The following is a 21542-nucleotide window of genomic DNA, read 5'->3' as shown; positions in this document are numbered from 1 at the left end:
GTAGTAGTTAGATTAGAGTCTTGTTTAATCCTTCCTACTTACAAAACAAAAAACAAAAACAAAAAAAAAAAGATTCAAAATGCTGACAATAGTTTAATAGTTTTAATGGATCAGATGGACTGAAAAAATCTACATGCTGTTAATAAGTTCTGTATAAAAAAAGTTCGTATATCAATTTTGTGTGTTGGATTTAAATTTTCAGTACTAGTATTAGCTTAACTTTTGCATAGTATCATGCACTGCCGTCCGTGTTTATATATTGTTTTTCTTTAGCTACTGTTAAACAATTTTGGTTGTGAAAGTAAACAATTCATAATTTTTTTTTGGTACCAGTATTATTTTGAAAAAGTCCGTTATGATATGAGAGTCATGATATTCGGTATGGTTACAAATGAGACAGCTATAGCCACCAAAGACATCAGGACAAGGCTATAAACTACGGGTCGTAGAAATGCTTTCAACAATAGTTTTGTATATATGATCTCCACCAGTTTTTTGGGTGGGTTCGTGTTGCTCAGTCTTGAGTATTCTATTGTATGTGTGTACTGTTAATTGTCTTTTGGTCAGTTTTCGTGTTTTACCATGGCATTGTCAGTGTGTTTTCGACTTGTGAGTTTGACTATCCCTAAGGTATCTTTCGTCTCTCTTTTATGTATGCAAGACTGTCCTTCAAGTAATTCAATGTGAAACAATTAGAATGAGAAAGTTCACGACATGTTAAGCTTTTAGCATTGAAGGATCGAAAAACAAACATGACAAACAAAGGGTTATAACGACAACCACTTGGCAAAAAGCTTCTTCCTGGCTTTGGAAAAGTTCAGTATATTTTTGTAGGCGCTGATCCCCTCTTCTAACCTTGAACTGTCGGTGTCGTGTACCAGTATAACATTAGAACAAATAGCAAAAAATATTTGAAAAAAGTTTGACTTGTCAGAATTGGACCAAGCACAAAAAAAAACCTAACACAATGACAAAAGACAAAAAGTAAATAAAAAAATAAAAGATATGTTATTCAAAACACGATCTTAACTAAAAATAGAACATGTTTTCAAACATTGAATTGACAACAAAGTTGGACGCATGAACAATTAAGGCGGAGTATAAAAATTGTATGCCATGATCAAGTATTAGAATGATAAATTAAAATATCAGGGTAAAACTATGATTTGGCTTTTCGCAGAAATTGTTTTAAAAGACATTGTCGAAATTATTAATAACTTTAATATTTTGGTATTTTTAATACTAATTAAGTCAACATATGTGTACACCAACAGCTAATGGGTAAGTTTCTCAAGAAATATGTTGGGTAAAATAGTGCATTCAAAAACAGATATTCCAGAATTCGACCGACTTTATCTGCCGAGCTAGCCTCCTAAATTTGAACAAACAGTTTTATTGAATATATTTACAGAAATCAAACTGTGATATCAATTATCGAACGATTTGCATCTGTAACACTTCACATTGTGAAAATCAGTAAAAATACAATGGTTTTACTACAAAACGTTACCAGTAATTTCAAGTACCTGCCACTTTTATACGCACAAACGTCACACACAGCACCAGTTTTGATGACGTCATTCGGATAAACGTTACAATTTGAAAATAAAATAACAATGTTTTTTTTTTACTGTCAACCATGTGAACTAATTTCACTAAGTTAATTTAATAAATAAAGGCATACAAAGTTTATAATTGGAGTATAGCTTGTGTAAAAATTTGCACGTTACCTCTAAAAAAAATTGTTTTTAACCAGGAAAATTCAATATATATTTGTGACTTTTAGGGTTATTCTTGTATAACAGAACAAAGTCAGTTATTTTTCTTCAAACCTATTATGGTTTCGGCAGTTAAATGAAGTTTTTAATATACATTTTTAATGGTTTGTGGGTTTTGCTTAAAGCGACAAAAATGTCGTGTTGGCGTGCTAGCGGTAAACGACAAAAATGTCGTTTTGGCGCCGAAAGGGTTAACAAAGAGTTCATCACATTCGCACGAAGCTTTGTTCATTATCCCTTTCAAAACGCCATTCTCTATACAACTTATGTTTTGAATCCACTGTTTCAAACCCCCATTAAAACCAATACCAACTTACAGCTATCATCTCAGATATTGCAAGTCAAAGACTTTTTAAACCAGTTCGCATTGGAAAAGATGTAAAGATCCTTTATAAAAATTTCCTTCGCAAACAAAGGTCTCGATGCCATCAATTTAGCCAATATCCTTAATCATAAATCAGTTTAATCGAAAATACCTCCCTATTTTAAAGATCAGTCTGTATCTATCATTTCTTATACCTATACAAACTAATTGCAACTAAAATTTCAAATACAAACACATGTTGCAGGATCTCAATATTGACGACTTCAAGTCTAAACCTCCTGATTGCACCTGTGCTAGTTCCCTATTCATTTATTATCCGGCTGGCCACGTTATTACTGGTGACCTAAACATTGCAAGTAACACTTCTCTGCGAAATGTGTTATCCTAAGGCCCGAAATATCGTGAGCCTATATCCACCAATTCGAAACACAACTTCAAAATACTGATGGATTCAGTCGAAGATTATGCCAGGCAATGGGTTAAACGCGAGAGAGAAGACGTAGATGCTTTTTCCGAATGGATTAAGGCTGTGAGGTCGTTGATACAAATCAGAATTAAAAAAAAACTGAATAGGTCTATGAACACCAATGCTACATCAATCTTTAAAGACCCTAATGTTTCAAAACATCTGTCCTACCTCCATGACAAATATTTTCTTTTCCCCGCAGATAAAGCTCCAAACAACATCGTTTTTGTGTGTAAATCACTTGATAAATGGATTTGGTATCGACAATTCACTTGGAAACTCAACATATACCCCGACGACACTTACCAAGGAGGATATTCTGGATAATCAAAGGTCTGTTCTATGTTCCTTAAAATTTCAACCAAAGATGAAGAACAGGATCTTCCTTCACTGTATTGGATATCTAAACTACATAAGTGTCCTTACAAACAACGTTATATTGCTGCGTCTTCTTAGTGCATATTCTAGAGGTGGCGTGAATCAGATGCGGATACTAAAAAATTCTTTTAAAGTACATACAATCTAAGACTCTTTCATATTGCAATAATATTAAAACATATTACTTTTCTACACTTTACACAAGTATTCCCCATTCCAAACTTAAAGACAAATTGAAAGAGTTGTTTCATAAAAAAAAAATAGCTTATCTTAGGGGGGATAAATCGTACTTTGTAAAAAATCACTCTGATTCAAACAAAAAAAATCCCTGAAACTGACATTATAAAGAGGTTTGATTTCTTGATTGACAACATATTTGTTACATTTGGAGGACGTGTTTTCAACAAACAATCGGCATTCCCATAGGAACCAACTGTGCTCCCCTTCTTACCGACTTGTTCCTTTATTCATATGAGGCTGATTTCATACAGGAACTTCTTAAAATGAAGGTAAGAAGTTAGTAGTATCCTTTAACTTCATTTTCAGCTATATGATGATGTTCTCTCACTAAATAATTCAAAATTTGGTGACTATGTTGAACGCATCTCATCCCATCGATCTTGAGTTAGGAATACAACAGATACTGTCAAGTCTGCCTCATATCTTGACTTACATCTAGAAATTTACAATAAGGGTCAGTTAAAAACTAAACTTTACGACAAAAGAGATGATTTCAGCTTCCCAATTGTGAACATTCCATTTTTATGTAGCAATATTCCAGCAGCGCCTGCATACGCAGTATATATCTCTCAGTTGATACGATATTCCAGGGCTTGTGTTTCCTATCATGATTTCCTTGATAGAGGGTTGCAGCTCACAAGGAAGCTATTAAACCAAGAGTTCAAAGTGGTGAAGTTGAAATCATCCATTCGTAAATTTTACGGACGCCATTACGAGTTGGTTAACAGTTATGGAATATCTGTTTCACAGATGACGACGGATACGCTATAATTGTCGTAACTACAAGTAGGTCTTCTTCAACGTTCACAAGACAGTCAAAACCGAGGTTGTAAGTTGGAACACCGCCCGTGGGGGTGCGTTCGACTCCTATCTTAATGTACTAGGAATGCCAGTTTTTCTGTCGAATTTTTGTGGTTTTCTCTTGGTATTCCGGCTTTCTCCACCTATAAAACTGGCCGCCAAGATATAACCGAGCGAGATGAAACTGTTATTGAACACCGTCAATCAATCATCAATATATTTTAATTATATTTATCTAAACGTGATATTCTTCCTTATATTTAAAAAAATGTATTCAGCTTTGCGTGCCTTGTTCGTCAATTTTTGTTTCTTCTTTTTTTTTTCCTTCTTGTGTACGAATTCATTAAAGACTTTTATGGTTAGACCTATCTTAATGTACTAGGAATGCCAGTTTTTCTGTCGAATTTTTGTGGTTTTCTCTTGGTATTCCGGCTTCTCCACCAATAAAACTGGCCGCCAAGATATAACCGAGCGAGATGAAACTGTTATTGAACACCGTCAATCAATCATCAATATATTTTAATTATATTTATCTAAACGTGATATTCTTCCTTATATTTAGAAAAAAAATGTATTCAGCTTTGCGTGCCTTGTTCGTCAATTTTTGTTTCTTCTTTTTTTTCCTTCTTGCGTACGAATTCATTCAAGACTTTTATGGTTAGATGCACTTATTGTGACAATTTCATTTGTTATTTAACATTCCGATATGTAAACGGAGTTATCTAAAATGCACAATGTGTCTTTCTTTTGAAGAAATGACTGGACGATACAAAGTTTCAATAAAATGTGCTTCAAGGCATAAAATAAAGACCTGTGTAAGTTCATTATTTATCCTTTTTAAATGCAAACCACAGTTATTCATTTGATAGTTATCGTGTGTTCTTTCCTCCGTTTATTTGTCTGAAATACCAGAAAACGTTAACATACAGTTAACTTTTGAAATAACTAATGTGAAGCTATGTTAATTTTTCGCTACAAAAAGGGACATTATGTGAGATCGATTTAATAATGCAGAACTTTTTATAAAATTTTTAACAAAACCTTAATTGCACCACATCCTTGTGTATGATTATAAAAAATAACTAAAGTATACAATCTTGTTGATTCACACACATGACCTATGGATGTACTTTTTTTCGAATTACATGATCATTTACATAATGATTATCTGCCTTTTTCGTGCCAGTATTGCCATACAAAACTGAGAAAACAATTCTTCTAAATCGTGTGTTTAAAAATATAATCTGCTTTTCAAAATAACAATTTAAAAATAATCTAAACCTTTTCAGGGAAAATAGCACTTCAGATTTACTATTCTATCTGACATATAAAAGATTTAGTTGCAAATATATCAAGATTTATAAGAATGTGACCATTATAGATCCAAAACGTTATTTTTATTTTTCTTAAATGGTAATAAGGTTATGTATCGCTTTATGTGTTTTCTTAAAACGTACTGCATTTTTTCTTTATCTTAGTGCTCAATATCATTAAGGAAATAAGAACATTATGACAAACATATTTCTTTTTTCTTTATTTTACGGCATTTTAATGATGTCACAGATTTTGCAGTTAAATTTATCAAATCGTATTCACGATCCGTTACCAGATCTTCAACGATCCTTTCGCAATGCTTAACCACCGTTTTTTAACGATCATTTACCGATAGTCGGGTAATGAAAGGTTAAATCATTAAACCTTATAACATAACAATCACGTTTCTCGAACAAGAATTAATTTACCTATTTACAAACATATCAAATGTTGGAGAAACATAAAGATCGACCGTAGAAAGATCTTTCTTTGGGCAATTCTGACACCCAAAGGTGTGTAAAAGTATTAATGTACTAATAACATCTCCCGTCCGATTAAGTCTTATATCGTAATGTATTCTTCCAAAATTTGAGCTTTAGACAATAAATTCCTCAATGTTCGGTTTTAGAATAGCTATAAAATTTAATTCATATGCATTGCAACATTTAAAAAAATAGTTACTGGTTACTGTTTAATAAATATATTCAATTATCCGATGTTTTTTCTTTATGATGGGGTTTGTTTTGCTTAAACTTTCAGAGTTGTGTTTTGTGGACTGTTCCTCTTTTGAGTTTTTTTCTGTCATGATGTTGTCTGTCATTTTGTGATTATGGTTTTGATTGCCCATATAGCATCTCTTTTTTTCGTGAAAGAAGGGACATGTTAAGAACCGATATCTGACCCATGTAATGACATAAAGGGTTAATATCTTCAATCCTTTCAAGATTATGATAATTTTTTTTTATCAATGAAAATGATAGTATAATCTGAATACTTATGTAAATGAATCTCATTATGATATCATAAGAATGCTAATATTGCTATATTTGACTTTAAATGGTCATTTAGCCGATGCCTTAAGGCAAAACTTCATGTGACCCACACCCTACATAAAAAAACATTTTACCCACATTAACATTTTTTAACACATCTTAGAGGCAAGTACATTTTGGGTGCGACTGTTGCTCATATTCAATTATATAAATATTTTTTTTTCTTTACAGTGACATTTATTATTACCTGATACTGAACATTTAACTCAAATTAATCAATCATGTAACATGAACGACATTGTTTTTGTTTTCTACTTGCTGCCTTAAGGAGTAAACAGAGGGTCTGTTTTGTTTTTACATCTAGACGATGGTGGAAAGTTCAAAATTACGATCTATGACACACACAATGAAAACCGTTTCACAAGTGTAATTTTGTTTTTTAATGTTTGCACCTTCGGTATCTGCTTTCGTTTTCCCCTACTTGAGTATTTAATAATATCTACCAAGCCTCTGACTTTCACGTATCACAGTTGACCAACACTTACTACAGACATATATGTCATTGATTCCACATGTCCACAATTGTCTTTTTGATATTATTACTGGTTTTGTTGTATTCATATTTTGACACGTATAACTATAGGAGTTGATTATTGTTTTGATGCATCTGGTTTCACTCCATTCTGAGTTAATGCGAATCCTTTTATTCACACATATTTTTTAAACCCCGACTTCAGATATATTGAATGAATCTTTTAATATAATTAATACCAGGTGTTCACATTCCCAAAATAAACTTTATGTATTAAAAATATTATACCTGTCTTGCTGACTTGTGCGTAAACTTCAGGATTGTTAATGTCTTTTGACGGCTCCTTACGTTTGACACTTTTTGGTTTACCTTTCTTGGATCTCCGCCTTGAAGAGGTAAATAAAAATTCAATTTAGTATCAAAACTGAAGTAGCTATCATTCCTATCGAAAACTTGCATATCGTAATTCAAACAACTGATGTTAAAAACATGTTTTTTTATCACTTGTATATATCCATATTAACATCTACCCAATAAGTCAGGACTTGCAAAATTCGAGTGACCTTTAGTCCCATATCGTACAACATCAAACGGAATATGCTCAGCACAGTTCAGTTCTCCTTAAGAAAACCAACTCTACGGTTATATAAATTACACTGTTGTTATCCTTATCTTCAATACTACATGTAAGCTGAAATCAAAAACATACATTTTGGGCTATATGTTTAATTAAAATACTGTGACAAATCAGACGACACAAACAAACATTCATCTTTAAACCTTTTTTTTCTGTTTATCATGGAATCAAGGTAAATACGCCAATTTTGCTTTAATGGATTTGCGTATTTTTATTTACTTTTATTGGAAATAAAAAGTAGGAAAGCAAAAGATGCTTGAAAACAAATGTTGTTGGCACATAAAAATTGAACCGAAAAAAAACTCAACTTATCTTTTATCTTATAAAAAAAATACTTTAACACTTTATGAATGAGCTTTATAAACAAAATTCAGAGAAAAGAAAGCACAGAACATTTAATGATAAAATGAAATATCGATCTCCAATTATATGCGGCTGCCAAAAAAAAATCTATGTATTATACATGTTTATAAATACAACATACATAAATATTTTCAGATCGCATCAAACAATCAGAATGTCTTCATTCTTTTAACAAAACTCATGTTCACATCTACGAGTGCAATTCTTATCATACAATAAATTAGTTCACGGCAATTGCAAGAATTTTGCTTATTTGAATAATACCATTAACGGTTCCAATTTTACACTACAAGATACAATAAAGAACATGTTTGTCAACTCTTACCTTTATAACGTAAGGGTACCAAAATGGCACCTATTATCATGATTATGACATGTTTTTTTACCTACATTTATTTGAGAAACAAATAACAGTTTTAATTTATGTGTTTATTTTGTAGAAGAATCTTTATTATCTATTCAGTTCCACATATTTAGTTCTGAATCCATACTTAATCATGGCAAAATGGGTATGAACCGACCTCCAAAACGACCCAAGATTCTGTAATGAGGAGAACCTAAATTGCATAAATGATTAACTTCATTTTGTTAAAATCGAACAACTGATGTTTGTTTTATTTCTCCAATTTTTAAAACTATTTCACGATAGTCCAGGAACGCTCAAAGTCAAAACATTTGAAAGCCAATAAAGTACCGAAACACTTGAAATTGGTATTAGCTGTTATTAGCCATGCATTGATTAATCATAGAATGCCAAAGTACAGAAGGTAAGAAATAATGCTATATAAATCTGAATGGATTATTGGATTCAGGGTAGGCAGTGACTAAGTTGTACAGATAATATGAACAAGGATGGAAAAGAAAACATATGTCTTCTAATTTTGTCACAATAAGCTTCGGTATGAAGGTTTAATAATGTATCCCAATATAGTGTATCAAATTGGGTTTTCTAACAAGTTAATTATGTGTATTTTAATTTTTTTTAGTGTAGTTTTTAAATGAAATAACATTTTTAAATTCCATGTGTCCGAAGCGCCCCTCTGGTTCCACCTTCACCAGGAACGCTCAAACTCAATCATTTCAAACCTAGGGATATGCAAATATGTTGTAACGTTATGAGATGTAATATGATGCAGTTTTTGCCTGTGAAAGGGGACGAAGTCATCAAACCTGTAGAATTCTTTCGATATCCCGTTAACAGCAGATTTATATAGTATGTGTTTTCAGCCGTGTATCACTGGTGATCCAATGAATGGATATGTCGTAGAGTTGTCACTTGTTTATACGTACTTATCAAATAATTATGTCTGTGACTGCATCTTACGATCCTCTACGATAGATAATTTAGCTAATCTGCAATCAATTCCATCTTCATGCCTTATATATCATGTATTGTGTTACAACTCTAGATTCTACTGACGAGGAAAGGTAACACTAGGCCACCGAAAGCTGAATTTTTAGTTCAGTCTAGGTGGCCCAGTGGTCGAGAGCGCTGGATACAGTGCAGGCGGTGTTGTCTCCATATCTCAATAGCATGAGTTCGAATCCCGGCGAGGGAAGAAAAATGTTTGCAAATTTAACATTGTTGTGCTGATATTTAGAGTCATTATATATATATATATATAAAAAATTGCGGTTTTTATCCAACGCAATCATAGGTTTGAATGTTGTTTTCAATTTAGACTTGTTAATAATTTTTCGTTTGGGCTTGTATTATATTTGCCTTAGGGTTTATATGATCCGTTCATCCTATTTTGACTCCTCAAAATTCAAGAGTCTATCCTAAATTGAGATAAATTGTTGGGCTTTCCAAATACCGTTTCGATTCTTAACATCACTGAAGAGACATTATTTGTCGAAATCCGGATATAGTGTTAAAAACCTTTGCCCCTTTTGTTTGCGGTATACCACCTTTCTGCAAGTTTATTGTGTTCTGTTTAGTATTAAATTTAAAATTAAGATCCATTTATTACATCGGTGATCCGTTTATTTGGCAATCGCCAATGGCAGTCAGCAGGGTTTAAGAACATTTGTTTTTCGACCTGTTAGTCAAATGCGTTTTGTTTAAATATACTTTTTCACTTTTTTGGTCTTTTGGAAAATGTTGTTTGTACTGTATTTAGACCCCTCTAACAAGAAATTTATTTTGCATGCACACGTATAAAAATTGCGGTTTTTATCAAACGCAATCATAGGTTTGAACGTTGTTTTCAATTTAGACTTGTTTATAATTTTTCGTTTGGGCTTGTATTATATTTGCCTTAGGGTTTATATGATCCGTTCATCCTATTTTGACTCCTCAAAATTCAAGAGTCTATCCTAAATTGAGATAAATTGTTGGGCTTTCCAAATACCGTTTCGATTCTTAACATCACTGAAGAGACATTATTTGTCGAAATCCGGATAAAGTGTACAAAAACTTTTGCCCCTTTTGTTTGCGTTATACCACCTTTCCGCAAGTTTATTGTTTTCTGTTTAGTATTAAATTTAAAATTAAGATCCATTTATTACATCGGTGATCCGTTTATTTGGCAATCGCCAATGGCAGTTAGCAGGGTTTAAGAACATTTGTTGTTCGACCTGTTAGTCAAATGCGTTTTGTTAAAATATACTTTTTTATTTTTTTTTTGTCTTTTGGAAAATGTTGTTTGTGCTGTATTTAGACCCCTCTAACAAGAAATAATTTTGCATGCACACGTATAAAAATTGCGGTTTTTATCCAACGCAATCATTGGTTTGAATGTTGTTTTCAATTTAGACTTGTTTATAATTTTTCGTTTGGGCTTGTATTATATTTGCCTTAGGGTTTATATGATCCGTTCATCCTATTTTGACTCCTCAAAATTCAAGAGTCTATCCTAAATTGAGATAAATTGTTGGGCTTTCCAAATACCGTTTCGATTCTTAACATCACTAAAGAGACATTATTTGTCGAAATCCGGATAAAGTGTACAAAAACCTTTGCCCCTTTTGTTTGCGGTATACCACCTTTCCGCAAGTTTATTGTTTTCTGCTTAGTAATAAATTTAAAATTAAGATCCATTTATTACATCGGTGATCCGTTTATTTGGCAATCGCCAATGGCAGTCAGCAGGGTTTAAGAACATTTTTTGTTCGACCTGTTAGTCAAATGCGTTTTGTTAAAATATACTTTTTCACTTTTTGTTTAAATATACTTTTTCACTTTTTTGTTCTTTTGGAAAATGTTGTTTATGCTGTATTAAGACACCTCTAACAAGAAATTTATTTTGCATGCACACGTATAAAAATTGCGGTTTTTATCCAACGCAATCATAAGTTTGAACGTTGTTTTTAATTTAGACTTGTTTATAATTTTTCGTTTGGGCTTGTATTATATTTGCCTTAGGGTTTATATGATCCGTTAATCCTATTTTGACTCCTCAAAATTCAAGAGTCTATCCTAAATTGAGATAAATTGTTGGGCTTTCCAAATACCGTTTCGATTCTTAACATCACTGAAGAGACATTATTTGTCGAAATCCGGATAAAGTGTACAAAAACTTTTGCCCCTTTTGTTTGCGTTATACCACCTTTCCGCAAGTTTATTGTTTTCTGTTTAGTATTTAATTTAAAATTAAGATCCATTTATTACATCGGTGATCCGTTTATTTGGCAATCGCCAATGGCAGTCAGCAGGGTTTAAGAACATTTTTTGTTCGACCTGTTAGTCAAATGCGTTTTGTTAAAATATACATTTTCACTTTTTGTTTAAATATACTTTTTCACTTTTTGTTTAAATATACTTTTTCACTTTTTGTTTAAATATACTTTTTCACTTTTTGTTTAAATATACTTTTTCACTTTTTTGTTCTTTTGGAAAATGTTGTTTATGCTGTATTTAGACCCCTCTAACATGAAATTTATTTTGCATGCACACGTATAAAAATTGCGGTTTTTATCCAACGCAATCATAAGTTTGAACGTTGTTTTTAATTTAGACTTGTTTATAATTTTTCGTTTGGGCTTGTATTATATTTGCCTTAGGGTTTATATGATCCGTTCCTCCTATTTTGATTCCTCAAAATTCAAGAGTCTATCCTAAATTGAGATAAATTGTTGGGCTTTCCAAATACCGTTTCGATTCTTAACATCACTGAAGAGACATTATTTGTCGAAATCCGGATATGGTGTACAAAAACCTTTGCCCCTTTTGTTTGCGGTATACCACCTTTCCGCAAGTTTATTGTTTTCTGTTTAGTATTAAATTTAAAATTAAGATCCATTTATTACATCGGTGATCCGTTTATTTGGCAATCGCCAATGGCAGTCAGCAGGGTTTAAGAACATTTGTTGTTCGACCTGTTAGTCAAATGCGTTTTGTTAAAATATACTTTTTCACTTGTTTGGTCTTTTGGAAAATGTTGTTTGTGCTGTATTTAGACCCCTCTAACAAGAAATTTATTTTGCATGCACACGTATAAAAATTGCAGTTTTTTTCCAACGCAATCATAGGTTTGAACGTTGTTTTCAATTTAGACTTCTTTATAATTTTTCGTTTGGGCTTGTATTATATTTGCCTTAGGGTTTATATGATCCGTTAATCCTATTTTGACTCCTCAAAATTCAAGAGTCTATCCTAAATTGAGATAAATTGTTGGGCTTTCCAAATACCGTTTCGAATCCTAACATCACTAAAGAGACATTATTTGTCGAAATCCGGATATGGTGTACAAAAACCTTTGCCCCTTTTGTTTGCGGTATACCACCTTTCCGCAAGTTTATTGTTTTCTGTTTAGTATTAGATTTAAAATTAAGATCCATTTATTACATCGGTGATCCGTTTATTTGGCAATCGCCAATGGCAGTCAGCAGGGTTCAAGAACATTTGTTGTTCGACCTGTTAGTCAAATGCGTTTTGTTAAAATATACTTTTTCACTTTTTGTTTAAATATACTTTTTCCCTTTTTTGTTCTTTTGGAAAATGTTGTTTATGCTGTATTTAGACCCCTCTAACAAGAAATTTATTTTGCATGCACACGTATAAAAATTGCGGTTTTTATCCAACGCAATCATAAGTTTGAACGTTGTTTTCAATTTAGACTTGTTTATAATTTTTCGTTTGGGCTTGTATTATATTTGCCTTAGGGTTTATATGATCCGTTCTTCCTATTTTGACCCCTCAAAATTCAAGAGTCTATCCTAAATTGAGATAAATTGTTGGGCTTTCCAAATACCGTTTCGATTCTTAACATCACTGAAGAGACATTATTTGTCGAAATCCGGATATGGTGTACAAAAACCTTTGCCCCTTTTGTTTGCGGTATACCACCTTTCCGCAAGTTTATTGTTTTCTGTTTAGTATTAAATTTAAAATTAAGATCCATTTATTACATCGGTGATCCGTTTATTTGGCAATCGCCAATGGCAGTCAGCAGGGTTCAAGAACATTTGTTGTTCGACCTGTTAGTCAAATGCGTTTTGTTAAAATATACTTTTTCACTTTTTGTTTAAATATACTTTTTCCCTTTTTTGTTCTTTTGGAAAATGTTGTTTATGCTGTATTTAGACCCCTCTAACAAGAAATTTATTTTGCATGCACACGTATAAAAATTGCGGTTTTTATCAAACGCAATCACAAGTTTGAACGTTGTTTTCAATTTAGACTTGTTTATAATTTTTCGTTTGGGCTTGTATTATATTTGCCTTAGGGTTTATATGATCCGTTCTTCCTATTTTGACCCCTCAAAATTCAAGAGTCTATCCTAAATTGAGATAAATTGTTGGGCTTTCCAAATACCGTTTCGATTCTTAACATCACTGAAGAGACATTATTTGTCGAAATCCGGATATGGTGTACAAAAACCTTTGCCCCTTTTGTTTGCGGTATACCACCTTTCCGCAAGTTTATTGTTTTCTGTTTAGTATTAAATTTAAAATTAAGATCCATTTATTACATCGGTGATCCGTTTATTTGGCAATCGCCAATGGCAGTCAGCAGGGTTTAAGAACATTTGTTGTTCGACCTGTTAGTCAAATGCGTTTTGTTAAAATATACTTTTTCATTTTTTTGGTCTTTTGGAAAATGTTGTTTGTGCTGTATTTAGACCCCTCTAACAAGAAATTTATTTTGCATGCACACGTATAAAAATTGCGGTTTTTATCCAACGCAATCATAGGTTTGAACGTTGTTTTCAATTTAGACTTGTTTATAATTTTTCGTTTGGGCTTGTATTATATTTGCCTTAGGGTTTATATGATCCGTTCATCCTATTTTGACTCCTCAAAATTCAAGAGTCTATCCTAAATTGAGATAAATTGTTGGGCTTTCCAAATACCGTTTCGATTCCTAACATCACTGAAGAGACATTATTTGTCGAAATCCGGATATGGTGTACAAAAACCTTTGCCCCTTTTGTTTGCGGTATACCACCTTTCCGCAAGTTTGTTGTTTTCTGTTTAGTATTAAATTTAAAATTAAGATCCATTCATTACATCGGTGATCCGTTTATTTGGCAATCGTCAATGGCAGTCATCAGGGTTTAAGAACATTTGTTGTTCGACCTGTTAGTCAAATGCGTTTTGTTAAAATATACTTTTTCACTTTTTTGGTCTTTTGGAAAATGTTGTTTGTGCTGTACTTAGACCCCTCTACAAAGAAATTTGTTTTGCATGCACACGTATAAAAATTGCGGTTTTTATCCAACGCAATCATAGGTTTGAACGTTGTTTTCAATTTAGACTTGTTTATATATATATATATATATATATATATATTGAAAAGTTATAAAATTTGTCTAGGCTGTGCTTAAAATAAGAAAAAAATAATAAGGCTGAAAATGCACTAAATACTTATATTCAATATGAATAATCACATTTTATCTATTAAGACATCAAATTGTTCTAAAATGTTCTCCATAATTTCCTACCGGTTTCACTGTTTCACAGATATTCATGGATATCAGTCTTATATTTTTTCCCTATATATCAGCAGGGTTTAAGAACATCCGTTGTTCGACCTGCAAGTCAAATGCGTTTTGTTAAAATATACTTTTTCACTTTTTTTGGTCTTTTTGAAAATGTTGTTTGTGTTGTATTAATACCCCTCTACCAAGAAATTTGTTTTGCATGCACACGTATAAAAATTGCGGTTTTTATCCAACGCAATCATAGGTTTGAACGTTGTTTTCAATTTAGACTTAATATGGTCCGGAACATATATATTAACATTTATTGTAAAACAAATTCACAGCAAAAAAGTAACTGAATTACGGAAAGGTATTGAATGTTGTTCCTATTGTTAGGAATTTCATATATGACGTCATTTTCAAGGAAAGCAACAAAAAACGCTATCTGCAGGTAGCGGTTTTTTTTTTTCTCTCGTTTGAAAGTATAGTTTAATTAAAGGCATAATAACGTTTACCTAAGAACAAAGCTTATTACTGATCCGTGTACAAATACAAAAATCTGCCTAATTGAACTAAGTTGAGTTTTCCCCCAGAGAACTCATTTTGTTTGCTATAAAATCGTATGTTGAATATGCTCTAGACTCATTTTATTACGTACACAAATAGAATAAATTCAAAATGTTCGTCCTCATTTTTGTTTTTGGTAATCAGTTATACAAATTTGAGGGAAATCGTTTGACTAACAACATTGAGGTGTCCATCAACAGAACAGGAATAGGTTAATGCGCAAGCTCAACTGTTAGAAAAAAATTAGAAAAAAGGTTAACGATTTTGAGTTCATTAGTATTTGATTTTTATATTGATTTTTTCGTTTTATTGATTTTCTTACTGTTATGTAGTCCCCATATGACCATAAGAGACCAACATTTACCTAAGGTCAACTTTGCCTTAGGAAATTGGAACCTAAGTATCTTAATAAATTCTAAATAAATCAAGGGAAATTTATTTTTAAGAAAGTTGTTTTTTAGAAATCATGTCAGTACCAAAGCACTGACTATTGAGCTGATGATACCCTCGGGGACTAATAGTCCACGAGCAAGGATATCCACCTAGTGCTCGTAAATGAAAATAACACTTTTAGATTGCGTTCATCCAAAGCGTCCATTTGAACCTACCCTCATCAGGAACGCTCATACCAAAACGTTAAAAAGGCAATGATGTAGATATATACGCGAGGAGCTATAGACCTAGGAGTAAAGGTTTAAATATACTAAATAGTTCTAATGTCCTCATTACCTGATAACTACTACAACAACAATTATCAATACTAAAGTAAGTATAGCTCCTAGTCCGCCAAATACTGCTGGTAATAGGGATGTATTCGGGCGTTGAACAATTGCTAAAAATAAATTATGATAAATATATAACTCTGAAAGATGCAGATTCAGTGCCTTTGGCAGATTTCGGAATATTTGTTTCATTTGACTTGCTGAAAGCTTGGTATTTAACTGCACGTGGTTATATCGTAACCCTTGTCATATGTATTACAGATAAATATGTTGTAATTCGTCAATAATTATACTGTTTAAATGTTTTTAGATGTTACAATTTATTTGAATCTTGGCCAATCGCATCGGAGAATATATAACAACAATTCTATTTCTGTTTTCTTTATCCCATCCTTATTTATGTGCTTTCGTAGATTGTTAGTAACTTCAGTCTGTATGATTGTTTCATAAATACTTTCATAAAATTAGTATTGTAGATGTTATTGGCCCATTTTTTTTGGTTTTGTCTAAACAACTGATGCCCAACTGCTCTGTTCAGCACTTCTGTGTTGACATGAGTATCATTGATATGGTCATAATCATAAATAATTTTTCTACCGCTTGAATAGATTACCTATCTGTATTTGGCAAAACTTTTAGGAATTTTGGGTCCTCAATGCTCTTCAGCTTCGTGTTTTTTTTTTACCTTTTTACCTTTTTTATCCGAGCTTCAATGATTAGTCTTTTGTAGACAAAACGCGTGTCTGGCGTACACCATTTCAATCCTGGTATCTATGATGAGTTTATTTAACTGTTTACAAAACTTTGATTTTTCGAAATACTAAAGATTTTCTTCCCTAGGAATAGATTACCTTAGCTGTATCTGAAGTTTTAAAGGTCATGTTTTTGTTTCCAAATTCTCATGTTAATATGTATACGGCTTTGTTCTCTTCTCTTTTTTTGTATGTAATCCAAATATATCTGTACGTTATGAACATTACTTTATCTTTAAAAATTTTTCTTTCATTTTCTTATTATAAATAATGGTTTGCAAACATATTGTATAGGCAATACTAAAAACATTGTTGACATATGTTGTCAAGTGTAAATGTGCATAGATGACCTCGCTTGTCTATAGTAGCATAATAAAAACGTATAGTATCGATTTCGTGCGCACGACATGTGTTTTTGGAGATTGTTCACTGAATATGATCATTACTTCAATTCTTAAAGGCCAAATATATACATATGCTCTTTAGAGCATAAAAATTAATAGGCAAAAAATAAACTTTGCCGTAAGGAGGAATAACCTTGAATTATTCATGATTTAAAAATTATTTGTTAATCACTCAAAAGGTTTCTGAGATGTAGCGATATCAGGCAATCTTAAAAATTAGAATGTGATTCTGACCTTATTCTTGACCTCAATTTCCTTTCATCGAGCAAGAACTTTAAATTTAAAGACCATTTGTCTCGATTACGTATTGTTATTGAGTTATACTGCTAAACCGCTAATTTAAAAATATTTGAGGGGAGGCAAATTCATCAAAGCACTTCGACATATGTATTTAGATTGCGACGTATCGAGCATATTGCGAGCAATTGGTAAAACAAATTTGTTGATATAATTTGCGGCTTTAAAGAAGTCAACTACAAATAATAACTGTTCGATATCATGTGTCAAAAAATATATTGCATCTTGCCAAACAACAAAAAATCAACATGTTGTGGAAGAAAACATTTATCATCAGTACAAAATCAAAAGGTTTTTCCAAGGACAATTGCAAATCCAAGTAATCAGAACGAAATCAAACGGAATATATCCTCTTCTGCGGGTTATTGATGGATTCATGTTGATAAATATTTAGTTTTATTATGTAAAATTGAGAATGGAAATGGGGAATGTGTCAAAGAGACAACAACCCGACCATAGAACAGACAACAGCAGAAGGTCACCAACAGGTCTTCAATGCAGCGAGAAATTCCCGCACCCGGAGGCGGGCTTCAGCTGGCCCCTAAACAAATATATATACTAGTTCAGTGATAATGAACGCCATACTATACTCCAAATTGTACACAAGAAACTAAAATTAAAAATAATACAAGACTAACAAAGGCTAGAGGCTCCTGACTTGGGACAGGCGCAAAAATGCGGCGGGGTTAAACATGTTTATGAGATCTCAACCCTCCCCCTATACCTCTAGCCAATGTAGAAAAGTAAACGCATAACAATACGCACATTAAAATTCAGTTCAAGAGAAGTCCGAGTCTGATGTCAGAAGATGTAACCAAAGAAAATAAACAAAATGACAATAATACATAAATAACAACAGACTACTAGCAGTTAACTGACATGCCAGCTGCAGACTTCAATTAAACTGATTGAAAGATTATGTCTTCATCATATGAATATCAGGCACAATCCTTCCCGTTAGGGGTTTAGTATCATACCATCATAACATTTATGAGAAGAACATAACCCGTGTCATGTGTAGTGTTTCATGGATTTTTTGTTCATTTTTCTTATTTTTCTTTCGGCCATTGTGTTGTTTGTATATCTTTGACTAATGGTTTTGAGCTCTCTCTCAACGATTTGATTTCTTACCTGTGCATAATGGTGGAGAACTCCAATTTCCATTTGTTTGACATTGAAGCGTCGTTGGGCCTTTTATCTGATATCCCTCTTTACATGAGATGTTCACTGATGACGGGAAACTGTATTTATTTGAAGTTTTAGGTAGCATATATTCAATGTCAGGAATGGAATTACACAACACACCTTAAACAGATATCAGATAATATAATCTACCCCGCTAAGAAAGTCATTAGAATCAATCAGTACTTATTAGAGGCAGTATCTACGAGTTTCACAAAAAAAATGGTTGCCCACTTTTTGTTCAAGAATATAGTACATTGTGTATAGCAAATACGAATGAAGTCTGTTTCGGTGCAAAGTTTTTTTTCACAATAGTTTATTTTTTATCAAGAAAATGAATTTTTTGGTTCGACAAAAACTCACTTGAAATCCTGCACCATATTCACATAACTCTAGATTAACCTGATAAATGCACAAGCGTACAAAGTGAAAAACGTGTTTCATAAAAACAAAATATAATCGAGATAGATAGACACCGCTATGTCTGGACCACGATAAATATAGGTAGACAGTGTGAAAAAGTATAACAAAAATATCAAACTCCAAGGTAAATTCAAAAAGGGGAAGTCCATGAAAACTGACAAAATCAAACGTTATCAATCAACGGAACGGGTGAAAAATAACTGTCATATTCCTTACTTGGTTCACACATTTTCCCGAAGAAAAGCGATTTTATAGCTAGCTAAACCCCCAACTTGTATTATGACAGTTATTTATATTGACGAAATTTGGTGAGTAACCCAAACACACGTAATAAGTAAATGTGACAAAAATGGTTATCCAGCAGCAAAATTGTGTGAAAAAAATTCGAACAAAATTTTAAATAAATCTTTTAGAATTAAATTTAAAATTTTTTAGCGTTTTTTTTTTTTTTTTTTTTTTTTATTTCAAGCCGATGTTTAAAAATCTCTCAACAACAAAAAAACACAATTGCATTAATTCAATTTTGCAGCAGATCTTATATTAGTAGACTTTTGTTATTTATATCATACAGAACAAAATATTTAATTTGCTACGTTCTGAGTAATCACGTCGCCAAAATGAAAATAGTAGATGTTATCGATGACTTCTAAACTTTGAAAATGAACGGATCGATTACTTTGTATGAAAAACTAATCATTATTATAAATATATTGCTTAAGATGTAATATCTCAATGATAGTTTTTTACGATTTTAAGTATTTTTACTATTTAAAACTACTTTCAAGTATTTAACCTAAAAAACACAATTAGCTGGTCGCGTGTTAAAAAGATCATCTCGAGAAAAGCCAGAACTCCTTGTTTGTCGTTTGCATCTACTTTATGCATTTAAAGCTCTGTGAAAGGAACCGCTCACACATCTTAGCTTAACTATATTTTGGCGGAACAGTATGTTTGTATAAATTTGATTCAGAGAAATGACAATTAAAGTTATACTGTGGATTCATTATTATTCGTGGGGTACCAATTTTCGTGGATTTCGTTGGAAAACGTAAACCACGAAATTTGATGTTCAACTAAGTACAGATTTTGCATAGGCTTGTATAGAGATTTTAACCAAACCATGAAATTCAATTTCCACGAAAATGCAATTTTTCTTCAATCCATAAAAATTGGTATCCATGAAAAATAAATGAATCTACAGTAGTTTCCGGTTTAAAAAGTCAGTTTCATTGTTAAAAGATGATTCGTGTTTATTGCACACTGATTCAAAGATACAGAGATTTAGGTACTTTTTTCTTGAAATAAGGGAGATAGTGAGCAATTTCAGGTTGATTAAGTCAACGCCAGTTTTATTTGATAGGTTATATCATAAATATTTCAAAATGACGCTTCCGGTTTAATTCGATATGTAACTTACTTTGAAACCAGATTTCCAGGTACTCACTAAACTAAATTAAGTGCAAAACCACCAGTTCACATATTGTTACCATTTTTCATGTTCAAATGTTTCCCAAGCCAATGCAAAAGACTTTATGATTAAGCATATGCCAGTATGAAGTCATCGCAAAGGTCAAAATCTACAAAAACAATTTAATCTTCGACCATTACCTCATATTTTAGGTCATAGGTCATGAATCTCAAATCAAAATACCCTATTATGTATTGCTACTGAGTTATATTTCCAACAGATTATTCAAAATAAATAAGAAGAGAAAACTCACCAAAGTACTTCAACTAAAATGTATTTAGGTGCGACATGTCGTTATCAATAATTTTATGGTAATAACTCTTATGGTTTCTGAGAAGTAATTACAACAACCAGAATTCAACAAGTTACTTAGAACTTTGACCTTAACGTCAAATCTGAAGACCCGATGTCACTATCACTTACAGTTTATGAACGAGCTTCACTTTTTTATCACAAATGTCAAATAATAGGAATTTGTAACGGCTCTGAAAGGAAAAGCGCTAACAAAACAAACAATGTGCAATAGAAAATATTTTTAATCAGAACAAACTGAAAAGGTCTTCAAACGGAAATTTGAAAGTCCAAGTTATCAGAACGAAATCAAAAGTTCTTTTCACATAAAAAGTTTTCGCAAAGCTTCATTTAAAAAGACAGATTTTTTATCGATATTATTTGAGATAAAACTAATTAAAAATTCTCTGTAGGTTGTAAAACATTTCTTTGCTCGTTTAGACTTATGATATATTCACTTGTCTATTGTTTAAAGACGTATTTCAAACGGTAGATGCCTTTTATTTGTTTGTCTGTGTTGTGGGATTGGTGTTTAATGGCGTGACCCAAATTTTCCTTTGTTCAAATACTAAGAGAATTAAATGGACATATTGTTAAAGTATGTTCCTTTTTATCGAGTAACGACCCATAGTTAGCATGTTATTTTTTCGTCTTAACTCGTTTTGATTTTATTTTTTATTATATTTTTTAAAAGAAAGACCAAGGGTGTTTTTTCTAACTTCTTAACAAAATAAAGTAATTCAA

The 21542-nt window shown here is 32.1% G+C and overlaps 1 protein-coding gene across 14 annotated transcripts in view; it reads right to left on the bottom strand.

Annotated features, from left to right (window-relative positions):
• The window catches only part of LOC127732004 (receptor-type tyrosine-protein phosphatase T-like), a 190793-nt gene that overhangs the window by 141480 nt on the left and 27771 nt on the right, over nt 1-21542 (bottom strand). For 12 of the 14 annotated variants that reach the window (XM_052241071.1, XM_052241072.1, XM_052241069.1 and 9 more), the window contains 3 exons: nt 18566-18739; nt 15989-16091; nt 7115-7212 (listed from right to left, as the gene is read on the bottom strand). In XM_052241071.1, coding sequence (XP_052097031.1) covers nt 7115-7212; nt 15989-16091; nt 18566-18739 — 375 coding nt within the window. The remainder of the gene's footprint in view (nt 1-7114; nt 7213-15988; nt 16092-18565; nt 18740-21542) is intronic. The other 2 variants (XM_052241091.1, XM_052241116.1) reach the window with 1 other exon arrangement.

The sequence above is a fragment of the Mytilus californianus genome, unplaced genomic scaffold, assembly GCF_021869535.1.
Source record: "Mytilus californianus isolate M0D057914Y unplaced genomic scaffold, xbMytCali1.0.p SCAF_1, whole genome shotgun sequence".
Taxonomy (NCBI): Eukaryota; Metazoa; Mollusca; class Bivalvia; order Mytilida; family Mytilidae; genus Mytilus; species Mytilus californianus.
Note: the sequence above shows the minus strand (reverse complement) of the source record. Positions and strands in the feature narration are given on the sequence as shown.